This window comes from Ixodes scapularis, unplaced genomic scaffold, assembly GCF_016920785.2.
Source record: "Ixodes scapularis isolate PalLabHiFi unplaced genomic scaffold, ASM1692078v2 PGA_scaffold2__306_contigs__length_199485367, whole genome shotgun sequence".
NCBI lineage: Eukaryota > Metazoa > Arthropoda > Arachnida > Ixodida > Ixodidae > Ixodes > Ixodes scapularis.
The window spans coordinates 133,839,651-133,855,106 of NW_024609857.1; the positions used below are offsets into that span (position 1 = coordinate 133,839,651).

At 46.8% G+C, this 15,456-nt stretch overlaps 1 protein-coding gene across 1 annotated transcript; it reads left to right on the top strand.

Moving 5' to 3' along the window:
* The first annotated feature begins 955 nt into the window (after window positions 1-955).
* Window positions 956-14,981, top strand: LOC8037979 (methyltransferase-like protein 7B). Its single transcript, XM_002412486.5, has 2 exons — window positions 956-1,564; window positions 13,891-14,981. Exons 1-2 carry the CDS (start codon window positions 1,040-1,042, stop codon window positions 14,131-14,133), a joined length of 768 nt encoding a protein of 255 aa, XP_002412531.3. The 5' UTR covers window positions 956-1,039; the 3' UTR covers window positions 14,134-14,981.
* The last annotated feature ends 475 nt before the right edge of the window (window positions 14,982-15,456 follow it).

The window sequence follows — 15,456 nt, forward strand, 5'->3', positions numbered from 1 at the left end:
CAAGCCTATGTAGCATGCCATCCCTCTATTAAGTTATTTCTGAGTTCATGCATTATTATTTTATCCCAAAAGTTTGGGCATAAGTACGCATGCACTGGCGGGATATTATAATTTGTCATCATATCACAAAATTTTATATTGATTACTATAAGAGGAGAACCGGTGGAACTATGTGGTTTCTATTTTTATGTACTTCACAATTGACAATCATGTTATCGTTCTTCGCACTGTGCCTGAGTCATTTCCTATTTTTGTCTATTTAAACACATCTATGAACACTACGAGCGCCAGCGGAGGGACTGACTTCTGTTCATAAGGAGCCAAGCTCTGTAGCAGTTCGGGAGCATATCCTGGTTAGCACGAAAGGACACCGCAAACTCGATTTCTTTGTTATAAATTACGACATAACGTCGCTCCCAGCTGCGGCAAGTTTGGCCCGAACACGTGTCGATCTTTGATATGTATGTTGGAAAGTCTCCACGCGCAGTTAATATTAAGTTGTGCAGACCGATCTTGTTTGAAAAGTACTTTAAATCTTAAATATCAATAGTGCAACTCGAACAAACATCTGCTGCCTAAATAAGTGTGCCTAAGTGGTTCTCTTTCTTGAATGCAATGCTATGTCGAATTAGAAAATTTAGGAACAAGTTCTTAGGCACTATCGATTTCTATAGATACCCACAGAAAGCCTATGTCTCACTCTCACAAGCGCAGGTAAAAAGAGGGAGGTCCCAACTGCTAAGCAGGATTCCATATCAAAAGAAAACGAGAGAGAAAGAGACAACGAGAAAGAGAGAAAGAGATACTTGGCGATAATCCCACTTTTCTTTACATTCTCTTCAAGATTTGGTGGGCATCCTTTCGTCGCCTTTTTTTTTTTTGTTTGTCGAAATTGTTATCTTTTTGTGTATCGAAGATAAGTGCAGACGCCACGCACGAGTGCTGAAACCGCGAAAGACTGTTCGTCATTATTTTCTTGACGGGGAGCTACCGTAAAGGAAGTCTTTTAGCAAGGAGCCCGGGTCGACGAACTCCCACGATGGCCAGGCTTGACGACATCCTATTTTCTTGTTATGCTTACGGGACCATGACCCTCGGTGTCTCCCTGTTGTTGCCGTTTAGGATGAGTAAAAAGCTGCACGAAGGGTTTTTCGCGCGCGTAGTCTACCCCCTGGCGATGTACTTTTGGGGAGACCGATTTACTGCGGTTCGTCGGCAAGCCGTGTCCCAGCTGAATGACCTGGTGTCCCACGATGGCACACTGAAGAAGGAGGGCGCCATCAGGGTCCTGGAAATCGGCGCCGGCTTCGGTGCCAACTTTGAGCACATTCAGCGGAAGGTGAAGTACTGGAACCTAGACCCCAACGCAGAGTTCGGTGGCGCATTCCGGAAGAACCTGGAAAACAACCCGAACGTAGAAATGGAACGCTGGGTTCAGGAGTATGCCGAGGACATGCGAGGGGTTCCCGAAAGTTATTTCGACGTTGTGCTGATCACCTACGTGCTTTGCTCTGTGACCGAAGCGCGGAAAGCTCTGGCTGAGTGCAGGAGGGTGCTATCTAAGGTGAGTAACTTCGCGGCTTTAACTGGACTTTCTTTGATTATACCCCTCTACCGGGTCGACCCTTATATGACAGGGGTCGTGAAGACGCCTGCCTGTCAAGGCTGGTTTTAATTTAAGAAAAGGTTCAGAGGCCCAGCCACAACTGTAGGCTCTGCCTCTATTAACTTTGCCTTCACGTGCATGTGAGAGAGTTAGCAGAGATTTTTTTTCAGCACATTTCAAATGCGTAAATTCGACGGTATAGATAAATGGCGGCCTGCAAAATGTTATAATTTGTGTAAGATACGGCTAGGCTAGGTTATGTTGGATTAGATTAGGCTAGCTGAGTTTGGGTTATATTTAGGTTGGGTTGGGCCAGGCCTATCACCTGCGAATCCCGGAGAAAAGCTTACCGGAGAAAAGCTCACCGCGAAATCGGCGAGTGCGCAGAAAAGCTCACCGGTTATTCAGCGTATGCAGAAAAAAGCCTACCAGTATATTTTTTTTTTCTTTTCATACGGGGGCTGTTGGGCTTTAAGTAACATATGTCGAGTTATTATCATTAATATTTGCGAGTTGAGTAAAAAAATAATATTACCTTTTTTGTAATATTAAGCTTATTGGGTATATTGCTCCTAAATTAATAATTGCGGGCGAGTGTTTTCTGTGGCTTACTCTCTAGGCAACGAAAGACCAAGTGAAATCTTAATAAACTTGAAGAACCGGAAAAAGTCCGAAAACTTAATAATGCCTGCATAAAACAGGAAAAGCAAAACTGTTAATGCCGAAAATCCGAAAGAGCATGCGCCACAACGCGGTGCCTGAAATTCACCTTGAAGCTTTCGTTAACCTTTGAAAACAGTATAGAACAATCAGTAGTATATCAAAGTTCCTTTCCTACAGGGACATGCAGGTTTTCAAGCCGTTTGTGCTAGTGTTTTCACATGTTGCCTTTCTTTAATAGTGCCCTTCTACGGCGAGCCACCCATAACCTTTACAGCTGTATACATCAGCGTTGATACTCGGGACCTATACTATAATAACTACTCTTCCGTAAGGTAGCGAATCGGGCAAGTAGGTAAACGTTATCAAGATGAAAACCGCTCAAACGACGAAGACGGAGTGAAGCAACAAACAGTCTGGACGAAGCTGCTCTAGCAACTAAAGTTTATTAGTGAAAAAAAATTAAAGATGCTTACAAAATACTGTAACGCCGATTTAGAGCGCAGCTCTTGAGGAGGAAGAGGGGAGGGTACTGAAAGAAGGGTATTCCTCTTTTCCTCATCCGTACTTTCTCCTCCTCTCCTCCTGCTTCTTACAAGCGCAAAACGTGCATCGTCACGCGACGTTTCGGATCGTTGCCCGTGAAGTGACGTAACGTTTCGGCACGTGACTTCCACCGAAACGTCACGGTGACGTTTCGGCACGGTTCTCTCCGCTCAGTGCACTATGGAAACGTCCGCTCAGTGCATTATGGGAAACGTCCCATAATGCACCCCGTGGTTACACCCACGGCAACGGCGACTCCGGCGTCGACCCCGACGCCGCTCAAGCCGGCAACGGGCGCCTAAATGTTGCGCTCTAAAAAGCTAATATGAAAATGCTTCACGCACCGCTCTTCATATTAGCTCGCAAAAAACAAACCCCTTTATCTGACAGAGTTACCGACGGCGCACTGACAAGCTGTCAATGAGTTGTATTTTTTACGGGTGTCCGATGTTCTGATTTTATACTTGCGGCGTCATTAAACACAAAACGGGTGATTAGTAATTTCTGAAGAATTAGTAAATATGCCCAATGAACTTCAAGAATATTACAAAAAGAGGACAATGTTTTTCAATAAAGTTACGACTTCTAATTGTGTTAAATTGCCACGTGTGGCGCACACTTCTCTGAGCTAAGAAATAAATAAAAAAATCGGTAAACTTTTTTCCGCATCCGCTCAAATGCCGGCGAGCTTTTCTCCGTATCTGCCGGTTTTGCAGTGCGCTTTTCTCCGGTGAGCTATTCTCCGGTGAGCTGTACTCCAGTGAGCTTTTCTCCGCCGCCCATCACCTGCATTCCTGTTTTGGAGGCGTTTCCGTAATAGCTATTCTCCGGTGAGTAATAAGTAAGTCGTTTGCAGATTAATTAATTCGAATGGTTGCCACACGTGATACAAAAGGTTCAAATATGCAACATATTTTAACCTTTTGTATCACGTGTGGCAACCATTCGAATTATTTAATCTGCAAACGACTTATTTTTTGCGGGCTCAATATTTCGCAATTTAGGTCAAAGATGAAGTTTTGGAATAATTAGCGGGCTCTAATTTTCGCGATGTGATGGGATCTCAATACAAATTCCGATGTGTTTACATTTTACCGCATTTATTCACAGGACCTATTTTTCGCGAATTCAAGGGATTCGCGAAATTCGCGAAAATTAGGCCCTCCCGAAATTTAAGTCGTTTAGTGTATTTATTTTCGATCCCGTGGCATAGGTTATCCTCGAGGTCAATAAAAAGACAGGCTGTTTCAGCAAAGCGGATGGAAAAACAACGGAGCAGGCCTACTGTGCCCTTTCTTTTTGGCTGGTTCCGGTCGTCACTTGTGCGCCTTCCTTGGCCGATACTTTATGTCATCATAAGATACCCACGTCTTCAACCAGGCCTCGCTCAGAAATGCCACGCCACCGCGTGTATCTGCAAAGCTTTCCTGCTGGGGGGTTTCGACGTGCAGTCTGATGAAACAGGCTATGTGGTGTCTATTTTAGAGCGCAGCTCTTAGGCGCCCGTTTCCGGCTTGAGCGGCGTCGGCGTCGCCGTCGGCGTAAACAAAGGTCACCCCAAGGTCACCCCAAGGTCACGTGACCCCCCCAGGTCACGTGACCCCTCCCAAGGTCACGTGACCCCCCAAGGTGACCTCCTTGTAACCCCCGAAGGTCACGTGACCCCCCAAGGTCACGTGACCCCCCGAGGTCACGTGGCCCCCCTCCCCGAGGTCGCGTGACCCCCCTCCCCCCGAGGTCACGTGACCCCCTCCCCCAGGTCAGGTGACCCCCCTGGAGGATATTAAAGAATGAGGGGAGGAGGAGGAGGAGAAGGAGGAAGAGGAGGAGGACAAGGAGGGGTCTACCCTCCCCTCAGTACCCTTCCCTCCTCCTCCTCAAGAGCTGCGCTCCAATTCGGCGTTACAGGTAGTTGTAAACGGTTTTCACTTTTTATCATATCGTTTAACACCAACGTCAAAGTGGAAAGAATACGGTGTATTCATCACCGTTTTTTTTCTTCACTTTGGCGTCGGTGTTAAGGTGTCTGCATACCTTGACTCAAATAGTTTCTGGTAGCGTCATTTTTCTATTGTAACTTCGAACTTGTTCTCCCTTTTTCTGCATGATGTTCTACAATTACTAAGGATGTTCTTTTTGCAGCTTTATTGGAATTATAATAAAACAAGTATTGAGCTAGGCATAAACGCTTGTAATGTGCCGTCGTCAGCCTGCCTCGTCGCTTTTTTGTACAAAAAGATTCGTACAATTTTTTGTGTTGTTCATTCAGTTCAGCGATACTAAATAGAGCCTAAATAAACCTTCCTTCTTTCTCTTTTCTGGTTGGGGCAAGATTTGTTTTAAATGCTTCTAATTATTAAACTGTATTCGTAGCCAAGTCTCACTCAGGTGCCAGACTACAATAAAATAGCTTCGTCGTCTACTGAGTCGTCGACGTTAAAGGAGCTGTGCAACGATATTCAATTGGAATGTTTTTCTCTCTACACTAGCTTACTGGCACACCTCGGACTCAAGGATACTCACACGCAACACCATTGTCCAAGAAACTCCTTTGTTGTGGTGTAATTTCAAGGACAAAAGCGATCATTTTCATTCAATCTCTCCTTTGCAAAATTTGATGACGTAACTCGGGGATCGCAGTACACCCAAGTGACGATATTTGAATGCGGTTCACAGATTGGACCCGAGCATTGCGTGGGCACTCGACTTGGGCTCGTGACAATTGCTAGCTCGAGAAGCATTCGGGTTGTGACCCGTGTCCAATCGCTGCAACGACGACAACAGCCGAGCCATAACAATGTCTGGAACTCAGCGCGTGTCCTGCGCTTTGCCAACCCCTGCGCGTGGCTATGATCAACACTGGCGGCATATAATCGGCTCCAGATCACGTGGCCGCTTGTTCTGGCTGCGAGTTGAGGGGGTGAACGCTGCTCGTTTTTCTTAAATTTTTTTCTGGGACTTCTATTGCGTGGGGTGAAAAACGAACGCGTGTTTCATAGGTCATTAACGTTAGGGATCCGATTTAAGCGGTATTTGTGCACAGTACAAAAATTGTTGCATCGCTCCTTTAATGCGAAAGCCATAACTGTCCCATGCAGCGAAGCCTGCGTGGTCTGTAACCGTCTCTAGCAGCGAAACGGCACCCGGTTTCTCATTTGCTGCAACGCGTCACATCAGATGCATCGTCGCGGAAGCCGTGGAGACGGGGAGTTTGCCGCGTCTGCGCAATGGAGGAGTGTGATGTCACCGCCGTAGCGCATAGGGCTCCATAGCAACGGCGGCATTGTTGCTAAGGGGCCAGCCGAAGTGCTAGTGGCGCAGAGGGAGCGGGGGACGCCGGAGCACCGTGTGCGAAAGGAAGACGTGGCGCTGCTTCTAGGAATGCGCGGCGTGTAGGAATGCTTTTGCATTCCTAGACGTAAGCAGTCAGAGGAGTGTCTGTCTAGTTTCTGTTTAGTTCAGACGCCGCTGCGCAGCAACGTCTTCCGTCTGCCTTTCTGTTTTTTTTGTGTTTTTTTTTTGTCTCTTGCGCGGTGTTTGTGCTAAAGCGATTAGAGTCACGGGGCAATTTATTTTTACAGCGGAGCTGCTAAGGGCTAGTTTTCCCCGGTTTCGTGTCCGGTACCAAACCAATGTCGACACAAGACTACACAAAACGCTGGACCGCTACCGCCATCTATGAGCGACAGCGGCAACTAGAGAACCAGTCTGGTTGCCGGCGTCGCTCACAGATGGCGGCAATTTTTCCAGCTATCATAGAAGAATGTTGGGCGAGTTGGTGGGAATTCATCGTAGGAAACAACGCGCAAAACGGACGAGAACGAAGAACAAACACACGGGACGAGCGTACAGCTTCGGTGGTCTTCCTTCACCAAAACGGAAAGGCTGAAAGTTTTTTGTTCTTTTCTTTTTAATTTCTTTGAATGTTTTTGATTTTTGCTCATCTACTTCGTTGTTTCTACGTTACGTCTGCTAACTTACGTCCGTATTCTTGATTGCGATATCTTGAACACTGAGGCACCCGTGGCGTCAGCAGACTTCTTTTTTATTCGCTTTAACTTTTTCTTTTCGTTTGGAATGAAGCCCCCAATATTCCTATTCTTTTTAATGCGGAAGCTTTAACTATCCTATTGAACGGAGCCCATGGCGCCTGTAGCCGCAAGAAAACGCCATAGAAATGCCCGTTCTCTCATTGGCTGAGCAAAACGGCTACTAGATAGCCATTGGTGGCCGCTTCACGAGAGCGCACGCTCGGCCGCAAATCTCGTGGCAGGCGTTGCCGGAGAGGTGGGGAGGGGGCGGTCTGCGGCCGCTTCTGCTCCTCTCGGCGCCGAGGAATATGGCGGCTCGTGAGGGGTCTATACGTGGCTTGCACATGACGTCATTTCCGATGCCCTCCAGAGAAAAGGGGAAGAATGAGCTCCCCTCTTATCAAGATCCTCCTTTGTGGGGCCCGGATGTGCACAGACGTCGCTATTCTCCTCCCTGAAGATTATAGAAGATTAACCTGTCACTCAAAATTCTTGCAAAAGCAGCTTCCTTCTTCTCCTTTTGCATGGTGTTCGGAAGTATGCGATGTGACATCAGTGCAAGGAGCCCATATCGTCGTCAGCTGGAACCTCGGCAGCAGCGAAAGGTGGTTTGCGGTGTATTGCCCTCCACGCCATTACACCGCAGACGACCTAAGGAGCGGAAAGACGACATTCATGCTTTCGCATTCAGAACTCATAAGAAGTACTAAGGTGTCCTCGGGATTTTTTAAGTTGCGCTTCATCCTCATTACTGCAATGTTTGCAAAGAGTTTGTATGGCCATTATTGTTGATACTTTTGTTGTGTTGTGGTTATGTGCCTCTGTTTGTTGGCACGTCTGCTACTTGTCTTCTGCTAGCAACTGGGCACTCTTGCGATATCCACATGGCTGACTGGCGCGCTGACTTTGAAGTTTGTGCATCTTTCTGAGATCACATGTACTCTTAGGAGGCGACATGACAAAGATATCGCGTTGTACCTCTCACATCAAAAGTAGGTTTTGAGAACATTGTTCTAATGCAGGGGTCTCAAAAATGTGTGGCTGAAAAGCAGGATTGACTATTGCCGTTTACTGACGGAGTACAACCATAGAGCAAATACAGTGCCCTGATTGGCCTCTTTGAACGTCCGGCTCTATCGCAAGCAGGAGGGGACAATGACCTCTTCGCGCTCGCTGTGTGTTGTTTGAGATAAAAAGACAGCTCTCACCAAGGACAGCGTCGGGGTTGCCCTTTTTGGAAGTGCAGTGGCGGAACGTGAGGTATATCACTGGTGTGCGTGCTAACCCAGCCGACCCCCCTCGTTCACTTCGTTTTGCGGCTACAGCCTGCGGCGGCACATTACAAGGCGATACAAGCGGTGCAGCTGGACGATGGATATTTGGCGGTAAAAAAAAGGCTCACTGGGGCGCGTGTTAACCCGCACGACCCCCCTCAATCACGGCGCTTCGCGGCGACAGTGTGCGGCAGCCCCTTACAAGGCGACAGGATGAGCGCAGCTCACAATAAATAGCTGACGATAAGCAAAAGGAGGCTAGTCTTGACGGTGAATAAAAACCCCCAACACCGCGTGGTTGAGCGCTAAAAGTGTGTAAATTGGGTGCGTATCTTCGGCACCGATTTGAAGTCCAGGGGGCGCGGCCAGTGACGTCACGGACGCCCTATTGAAAATTCTCGTCTGTATGAGAAATTTCTCTGTCCAATAAACACATATGAATCATACAAGATATATAAGAACATATAAGAACCGTGCAAGAACTATATAATAACAATAAAATATATATAATAACATACAAGCACCATAAAGAAACTTGTAAGAAGTTTCTTATAGGTTTCTTATATGTCCTTATATATCTTGTATGATTCATATGTGTTTATTGGACACAGGAAATTTCTCATAAAAAGGGCTTTTTTCATTAGGGCGTCCAGATTCTATTAGGTGTTCTTTGATGTAAACACGTCTTATCTTGGATGCCGCCGACTGCATTTTGAAACGTCGGTCGGTCGGCGAGTGTGTGCGCGTGGTCGGGTGCTCGGCGGCTCAGCGGTGTACTCGCTGGTGTGTGTCGACGTACCGCCTGTGCTCGTCGCGTATCCAGAAACAGTGTTTTCCAGTTTTGTTCGCCCGGTGCCGTCGGTCACTCCTGCTGCGAAAGAAGATTCGTAGTGACTACAGTACGGTCCGACGGCACTTTTGCAGAGCGTTCAAGTGCCGTCCGACGGTACTCCTCCGTCGGTACTCCGCGTTAAGTGCCGTCCCGAAGTGTCGTATAGAATGAATTGTCAAAACGCGACTTCCCAAGCTGTAGCGTCGCTTAGCGGTTAATATGTTTGCCTCATACGCAAGCGGTCGTCGGTTCGATCCGCAGTGGAGTTTTTTTTTCTTTTTTTTTTTTCGAACATATTGTTTTGTTGGGGCATTTATATTTACATTTCTTTTTTACGACTAACACTGAAACAAAACAAAAAGAATGCTGTCGACGACAGTGCTAAAAGCGCGAGCTAGTTGCTTTGGATCGCGCGGCACGAGCGCTCCTGCAGCGGGTGCAGTCATGCCAGTCGAGGCTGCTCGCTCGCCGCTTGCACGGCCTTCGCAGCCATTCTATGCAAGGGTGATAATCCGTCGTATTGCACACGAGTAAAACTCCAGAAAAATGCGAACAAAATTACTGCGGCCGGGCTCTGTCGCCTCCGGTACACGTAATCTTCATTTGCAACAGGAGTGACGGACGGTACCGGGCAAAGTTTGAAAATGGAGAACGCTCCTTTTGATGTTCCTGAGAACGCGACGAGTACAGGCGGCAACGTTGACAACACGCACCAGCGCGGACACTGCCGAGCCGCCGAGTACCCGGCCACACACACGCCGAGCGACCAACATTTTAAAATGCAGTCAGCGGCATCCAAAGAAAACGTGCTGCTGACGTCAAAATAAAAGCTGTTATATTGACGTCCGTGACGTCATTCGCCATGCCCCCCATAGATGGCAAATCGGTGCCGAAAATACGCTGCCGTCTAAATCTCTCGAGGCGACGGTTTTACAATCCGAGGCGGCATCTATGTGCGCGCGCAACACTGGCTCGCCTTTTAACCCGCCGGAGGCGAGTTCATTTCTGACCTGCATGAAAAAAAGCCGGCGCCCCGGATTCGTCCCACGGTTTTAACCCGTAAGGAAGTAGCTTTAAGTGGCCGGATAAACCATCTTTCGCAGCCTCGAGGGCCGCAACGAAAAGGAGTAATAATAAAAGAAGACAAACTGAGCAAATCAACCCAGATGATCATTTAAACACCGAAATTAATGTTAGAGTAACCGTTGGAAAAGCCGAAAGTGAATGACAACTTATAGGGTGTTGATTTGAGAGCGCAGGCTCTCAGGCGCCCGTTTCCGGCTTGAGCGGCGTCGGCGTAACCGCCCGGTGCATTATGAGACGTTTCCCATAGTGCACCGCGCCGAAGCGTCGCGAGTGACTGAACGTCACCGTGACGTTTCGGTGGAAGTCACGTGTCAAAACGTCACGTTGCTTCCCTGAAACGTCGCGTCACGAGGGGTGTTCCGCGCGGCGCGTGCAAGAAAGAGGTGGGGAGGAGGAGAGGGTACGAATGAGGAGGAGGGGCATACCCTCCCCTCGGCACTCTTCTTTTCTCCCTCTCAAGAGCTGCGCTCTAAATCGGTGTTACAGAAAGTTGTGAACGTCTTTCATTTTTTAAGCTTAGCAAATTTGTTTAAAAAAACACCGTGGATGCTACTCTAGTGCCGTTTTTGCAGGTGGATTGCGAGGCCGGGGGGACATAATATAGTGGGCTAATCATCACGATAATTTAAATTATTAACTGAGGTTTGTTAATAATATTTTCGATTAGTGAAAATACGCACATGGTTCCAAATAAAATATGAGTCACGAAAAACCACTAAATCTGACATTTTAGAAAGACTTCGATCGCGTAGGTAGAGCAGTAGTGCGCTAAAGTTACCACTTTCGAACCAGGCACAACACTCGGGCTATGGTAAGAGGCGCTAAAACTCGCGCGGGCAGGTTATGGCATTGATAGCCTTGCTCTTGCAGCAGGAGTGATAACTTTAGCACTCCACCGTGTTTCCCCTGTGCCCCGAGGCTTTATAATATTTAGTGGTTTAGTGGTCCTCAATCACGCTAAGTAAATCTTTAATATGAGCCCCATGTCTATTTTTAGTATTTCAAGCATTAATTTACATATTTTAGTTACTTAGCCGGTTGATCGTTGTATAATTAGTTTCCTATAAAACGTTCCCCTGGCGGTAAAACTAACCTGCAGAAACCGCATTCGTGTATCATTCGAGGCTTTTTTTAAACAGATCTGTTAAACTTAAAACTAAGTGTCATGTATACTTCAGATTGAAATGTAATATTGAACTAATTATGAGAGTACACCACATTTGTGGACAAGAAAACTCCCCTACTGGAAAACCTAGTACACCTTTTCGCTATTTGGATTATGGAAGTAGAAAAATATATCTGGTTTCTATCTGGATTTCAATTTCTCAGACGTGATTCCTTCGTGGGCAATCTGGATTTCAGGGTTTCAGAAACGAGCCCAGTTAGATTTCCAGTTCTTTAATCTGGACAGTGAAAGGTTTTCCGGTAGGGTCACCAGGCATAAATCAAAGGGCATATAAACTTGGCCAGATTCCCGCAGTTCAAAAAAACTAAGGACAATGATAAAACTAATGCTCACAATATGCAATAGTTGTGACAGAGGACACAAAGTTAAGTGCGATGATGAAAACACCATTAAATTGTAGCATAGTTATGCGAACATGAAGCAGGAGACTCAGAGGGGTAGTGATATGGCGCGAGGAGTCTTGTTACGATGCAGTTTCTCTCGTTCGTTCTTGTGTCTTAGTTCACTCATTTGGAGCGCGTTGTGGCACTGTCTCTTTATGCGCACTTCTTCTTGTCCCACTAGCGGCGGGTCTGATGGAAGCGGGCTACGGGTCGTTCCTCATTATGAAAAAAACCGGGGCCAAACGCTGGCCGGTCGGAAGACTTACATGAGCAGGGGTTAAGACACCCCTGTTCTTGTAGTAAAGGCCCTCTTTCCAGTTCGCAGACAAAATCCAGTCGCAGATATAATACTATGAACGGCGTTCAGCCTACTTAAGAAAGAAGTAAATTTATGTTTCTATGTGCCCTCTAATATTATGGTCGTCGCTGTTGGGATCAGTGGATTATGCTGTGCAAAAACACTGGACGTAATTAATCGTTTTAGCTCTTGGATTGTGAAATGGGGCTAGCGAACGTCTATAACGTCGCGGAGCCTATACTTTTTCGAAGAACAAAGGCCCGCTAGGGGCGCCATTGCTGCCGTTCGACGCCGCTCCAATAGGTTTCCGGAGAAGTTTCCACTATTGGCGAAGTATATAGAAGTGTATATCGTAATTAATTCTATAGGAATGCATTTCAAGCTGGATGGATGGATGGATGGATGAATACGGCTGAGCCCTTTGGATCGGGCGGTAGCTTACGCCACCTAGCCATTTTGTTTTACCATTTTAGCTTAGAATATTTAAATGTGAAATCTATATTCACTCCGCAGTGCAAAGAAAGTGAGGCTATGAAACCCCCTTGCCATCAGTGATTAAGAAAATACCTAGTTTTCTCTCGATTTCTGCCACCATTCACTTAATCTTTGCTTGGTAATCTCTAGTCTTGAAATCCACTCTCCCTTCGCTGTCTCTAAAACCCAATGACTTTATTAAATCTATGTTGTCTTCGGTAGGCATAGGGTGAAGCCCTTTACAGTAGAGTATCAAGTGCTCAGCCGTCTCGTCCTCCTCTCCACAAGCAGTGCACACTGTATCAATTTCCTGGTACTTCACTCTGTATGTTCTGGTTCGCAGAACACCCGTTCTTGCCTCAAACAGCAATGAGCTTCCCCTAGAATTGTCATAAATGCTTTCTTTGGCAATAACTCTTTTGTTTAATCTATAGCTTTCCAGAGCAGTCTTTGTCTGCATTCCCTCTAGCCACCGATCTCTTTCTGTGGCCTTACCTTTCTTCTTAACTGAGACTTGCTCTTCCGTATCTTCGCTATAGCCCAAAAACCTTCCTCTTAATTTCCTAGTGCGCTGTCTCCACTTTGTGTCTACACTCCTCATGTATAAATAGCTGAAAACCTTTCGTGCCCATTGCTCCCCATCCATTAGCCTCAACCTATCCTCAAATTCTACCTTGCTCACCGCTTCCCTGCTCTCAAATGATGCCCATCCCATGTCTCCTTGTACTCCCTGGTTTGGCGTTTTGCAATGCGCCCCCAAAGCCAGTCTACCTACTCCGCGCTGTTTTATTTCTAGTTTCGCATGCACTTCGGATTTCATGCATAGCACTGCGTTTCCAAAAGCTTCGCCGCATAAATGGCGCCCCCGTGCGAGTGTTTCGTAGTATGAGATTTTAAGAGGTTTTAAGGCACTCGGTCCTAAGCAGTTGTAAGTGTCTCAACGGGCCTTTAAAGGCCAACTGCAGGCGATGTCACGGCGTCTCCGGAGAATTTTCACTCATGACTATTTGGATCGCAGAAACAAATGCGAGACTTAGCTACGCCATAGATTTACTTCGTCATATTTGGCGCTTTCAGCGCCGTCTCGGCCGCCGCGTGCCCCGAAAGAGCTGGTAACGTCACCCCTATATATTTCAATCAATCAGCAAATTCCCCAACCAATGCTGCCGAACTCGTTCTGTAGCAACGCAGTGGTCATCTTACAGAGGCCGTATAGCCAGTCATAGACGAATCGCAATCCCTGTATTGTACGAAAAAAAAATTACTTTTTTACAGTATATACAATGTTGTCTTCGTAAGATAAACCAATTCGTCCGTCCCCATCCCCTCCCCCGCCCTTTCCCTTAAAACAGAAAGCGTCCATAATGTGAGACTTCCCTATACTAACAAGAGAAAAATGTAGGCATATACGAAGTTCCCGTAAACGTTGTTTAGATAGTGGGGCGTCCACATTAACGGGGCCTGTATATCGGGATATTACCGTGCTTTGATTCGGAATGTTCGCTTTTTCCCAGGGAGGCAGGTTGGTATTCCTGGAGCACGTGGCCCATCCGGAAGGAACCTGGGGTTCTGTCGTGCAGACGCTGCTCGATCCGATGTGGAGCTTTTCTTTCCGCGGATGTCACATAAACAGGAGACCGGAGCAGCTCTTCAAGAATGCAGGCTTTGACCAGATGAAACTCACCGAAGTGTTCTTGAATATGCCCACGGTGCTCAGTCCCACCGTGTACGGCTCGGCCGTTGTAGTCAAGGACTGATTTTACATGCCGTGATTGTTTTTTAATCGGCATGTTTTTACGTCTAGCAAAAAAAAGAAAAAGAAACGATCTAGACGCATTTTCAGCCTGAGGCATTGTGTGCGATATGCTGGTTTTGTTTGTCACGTGTCTGTACGTGCTGCCGGTGACGAAGGCATGCGTTTGGCAGTGGACGCTCTGCCCTCTGAGGCTCTGCCTTCATTCGCGTAGCCTTAAACCAGACGGCGGACTGAATACAAAAAAAAGCGATCGCGGCGCTAGCTGTCATCGAAACAATTGAGACAGATACGCACAGCGCCGCATCTAAAAGCTTGTTGTTCAATGTAGTCACGGGGCGTATATTTTTTTGTTTTGTGTTTTTGTCGAGGTGGTTAATTTTACGTCCAAGAAGGTACAGTCTTGCTTTCTTCTTACTGTATAGACAGGGTTGAAACGTTAGCTTGTAAAGTGTCGGCTCCAATTTAGCACCCTCTAGTCCTCCTAAGATTTGCCTGCTCCCAAATTCTGCAGCCCAAGGCCCCACTCTTTGAGCACGCCACTGAAGCTTCAGTTGCGAATCGTCACGGCGAAGTGTGCAGGCGGCTCGAGTATTTCCACCCGGAAGTTGTGTAATATTGTGTCTACATATTTGTATGATTTTAAAAAGTGTGCATATTGGAACAGATTAACAGCCTTAGCCATAATAAACGAAAAGTACACTCGAGTGAATTGAGTGACAGAGTGACAATGGTGTGCTTGCGTCGCGACCAAGTCAATATATTTGAGTTTTTTCGTGATTGACTTGTCCCTCGTGACAACCGAGAGTCACAAAAAACAATAATAAAAAATAAGTGTGTTCTGAAACCGTTCCACGGCTCCATATTGTGTCGTATTTCCGGGGTCTGAAATTGTAACAGTGGCGAGGTGTCAGGACGGTGAAGACACACCCACAGCTAGAGGGATTCCTCGGTCATCCTAGAAACGAAACGTACGATCTCGAATTGAAGGATAAATCACCAACTGTCGGAGCTTGATCAAAACAAAACAAGTGGAACGCGTACATCATCGAAGTGGGGGTTCACTTCGAAGGCACTGAGGTAATGGACGACGCGAAGAAACGCGTGTTGCACGTCGCGGCACTGGGGACCAAAACGGTTTGAATGCTCTGCGGAGGAGTAGCTCGACGAAAACCTAACGCTCTAAAGTTTAATAAAGTGGAAGCAGCGCTTGATGCGTACTACAGTTCCAAGACCAGTGCCCAAGCAGCACATAAACATGAAGAAAACGTCGAAAGAATGTCGAAGACGTCTGTAACGTGACGTCGTAAAACGTCGAAGGTCCGGG

Excerpts from the sequence above, each read along its gene's own strand:
- LOC8037979 (XM_002412486.5), top strand. The coding sequence starts at position 1,040 with ATGGCCAGGCTTGACGACATCCTATTTTCTTGTTATGCTTACGGGACC. Across the intron at positions 1,565-13,890 it reads GCAGGAGGGTGCTATCTAAG|GGAGGCAGGTTGGTATTCCT; the intron begins GTGAGTAACTTC and ends GCTTTTTCCCAG.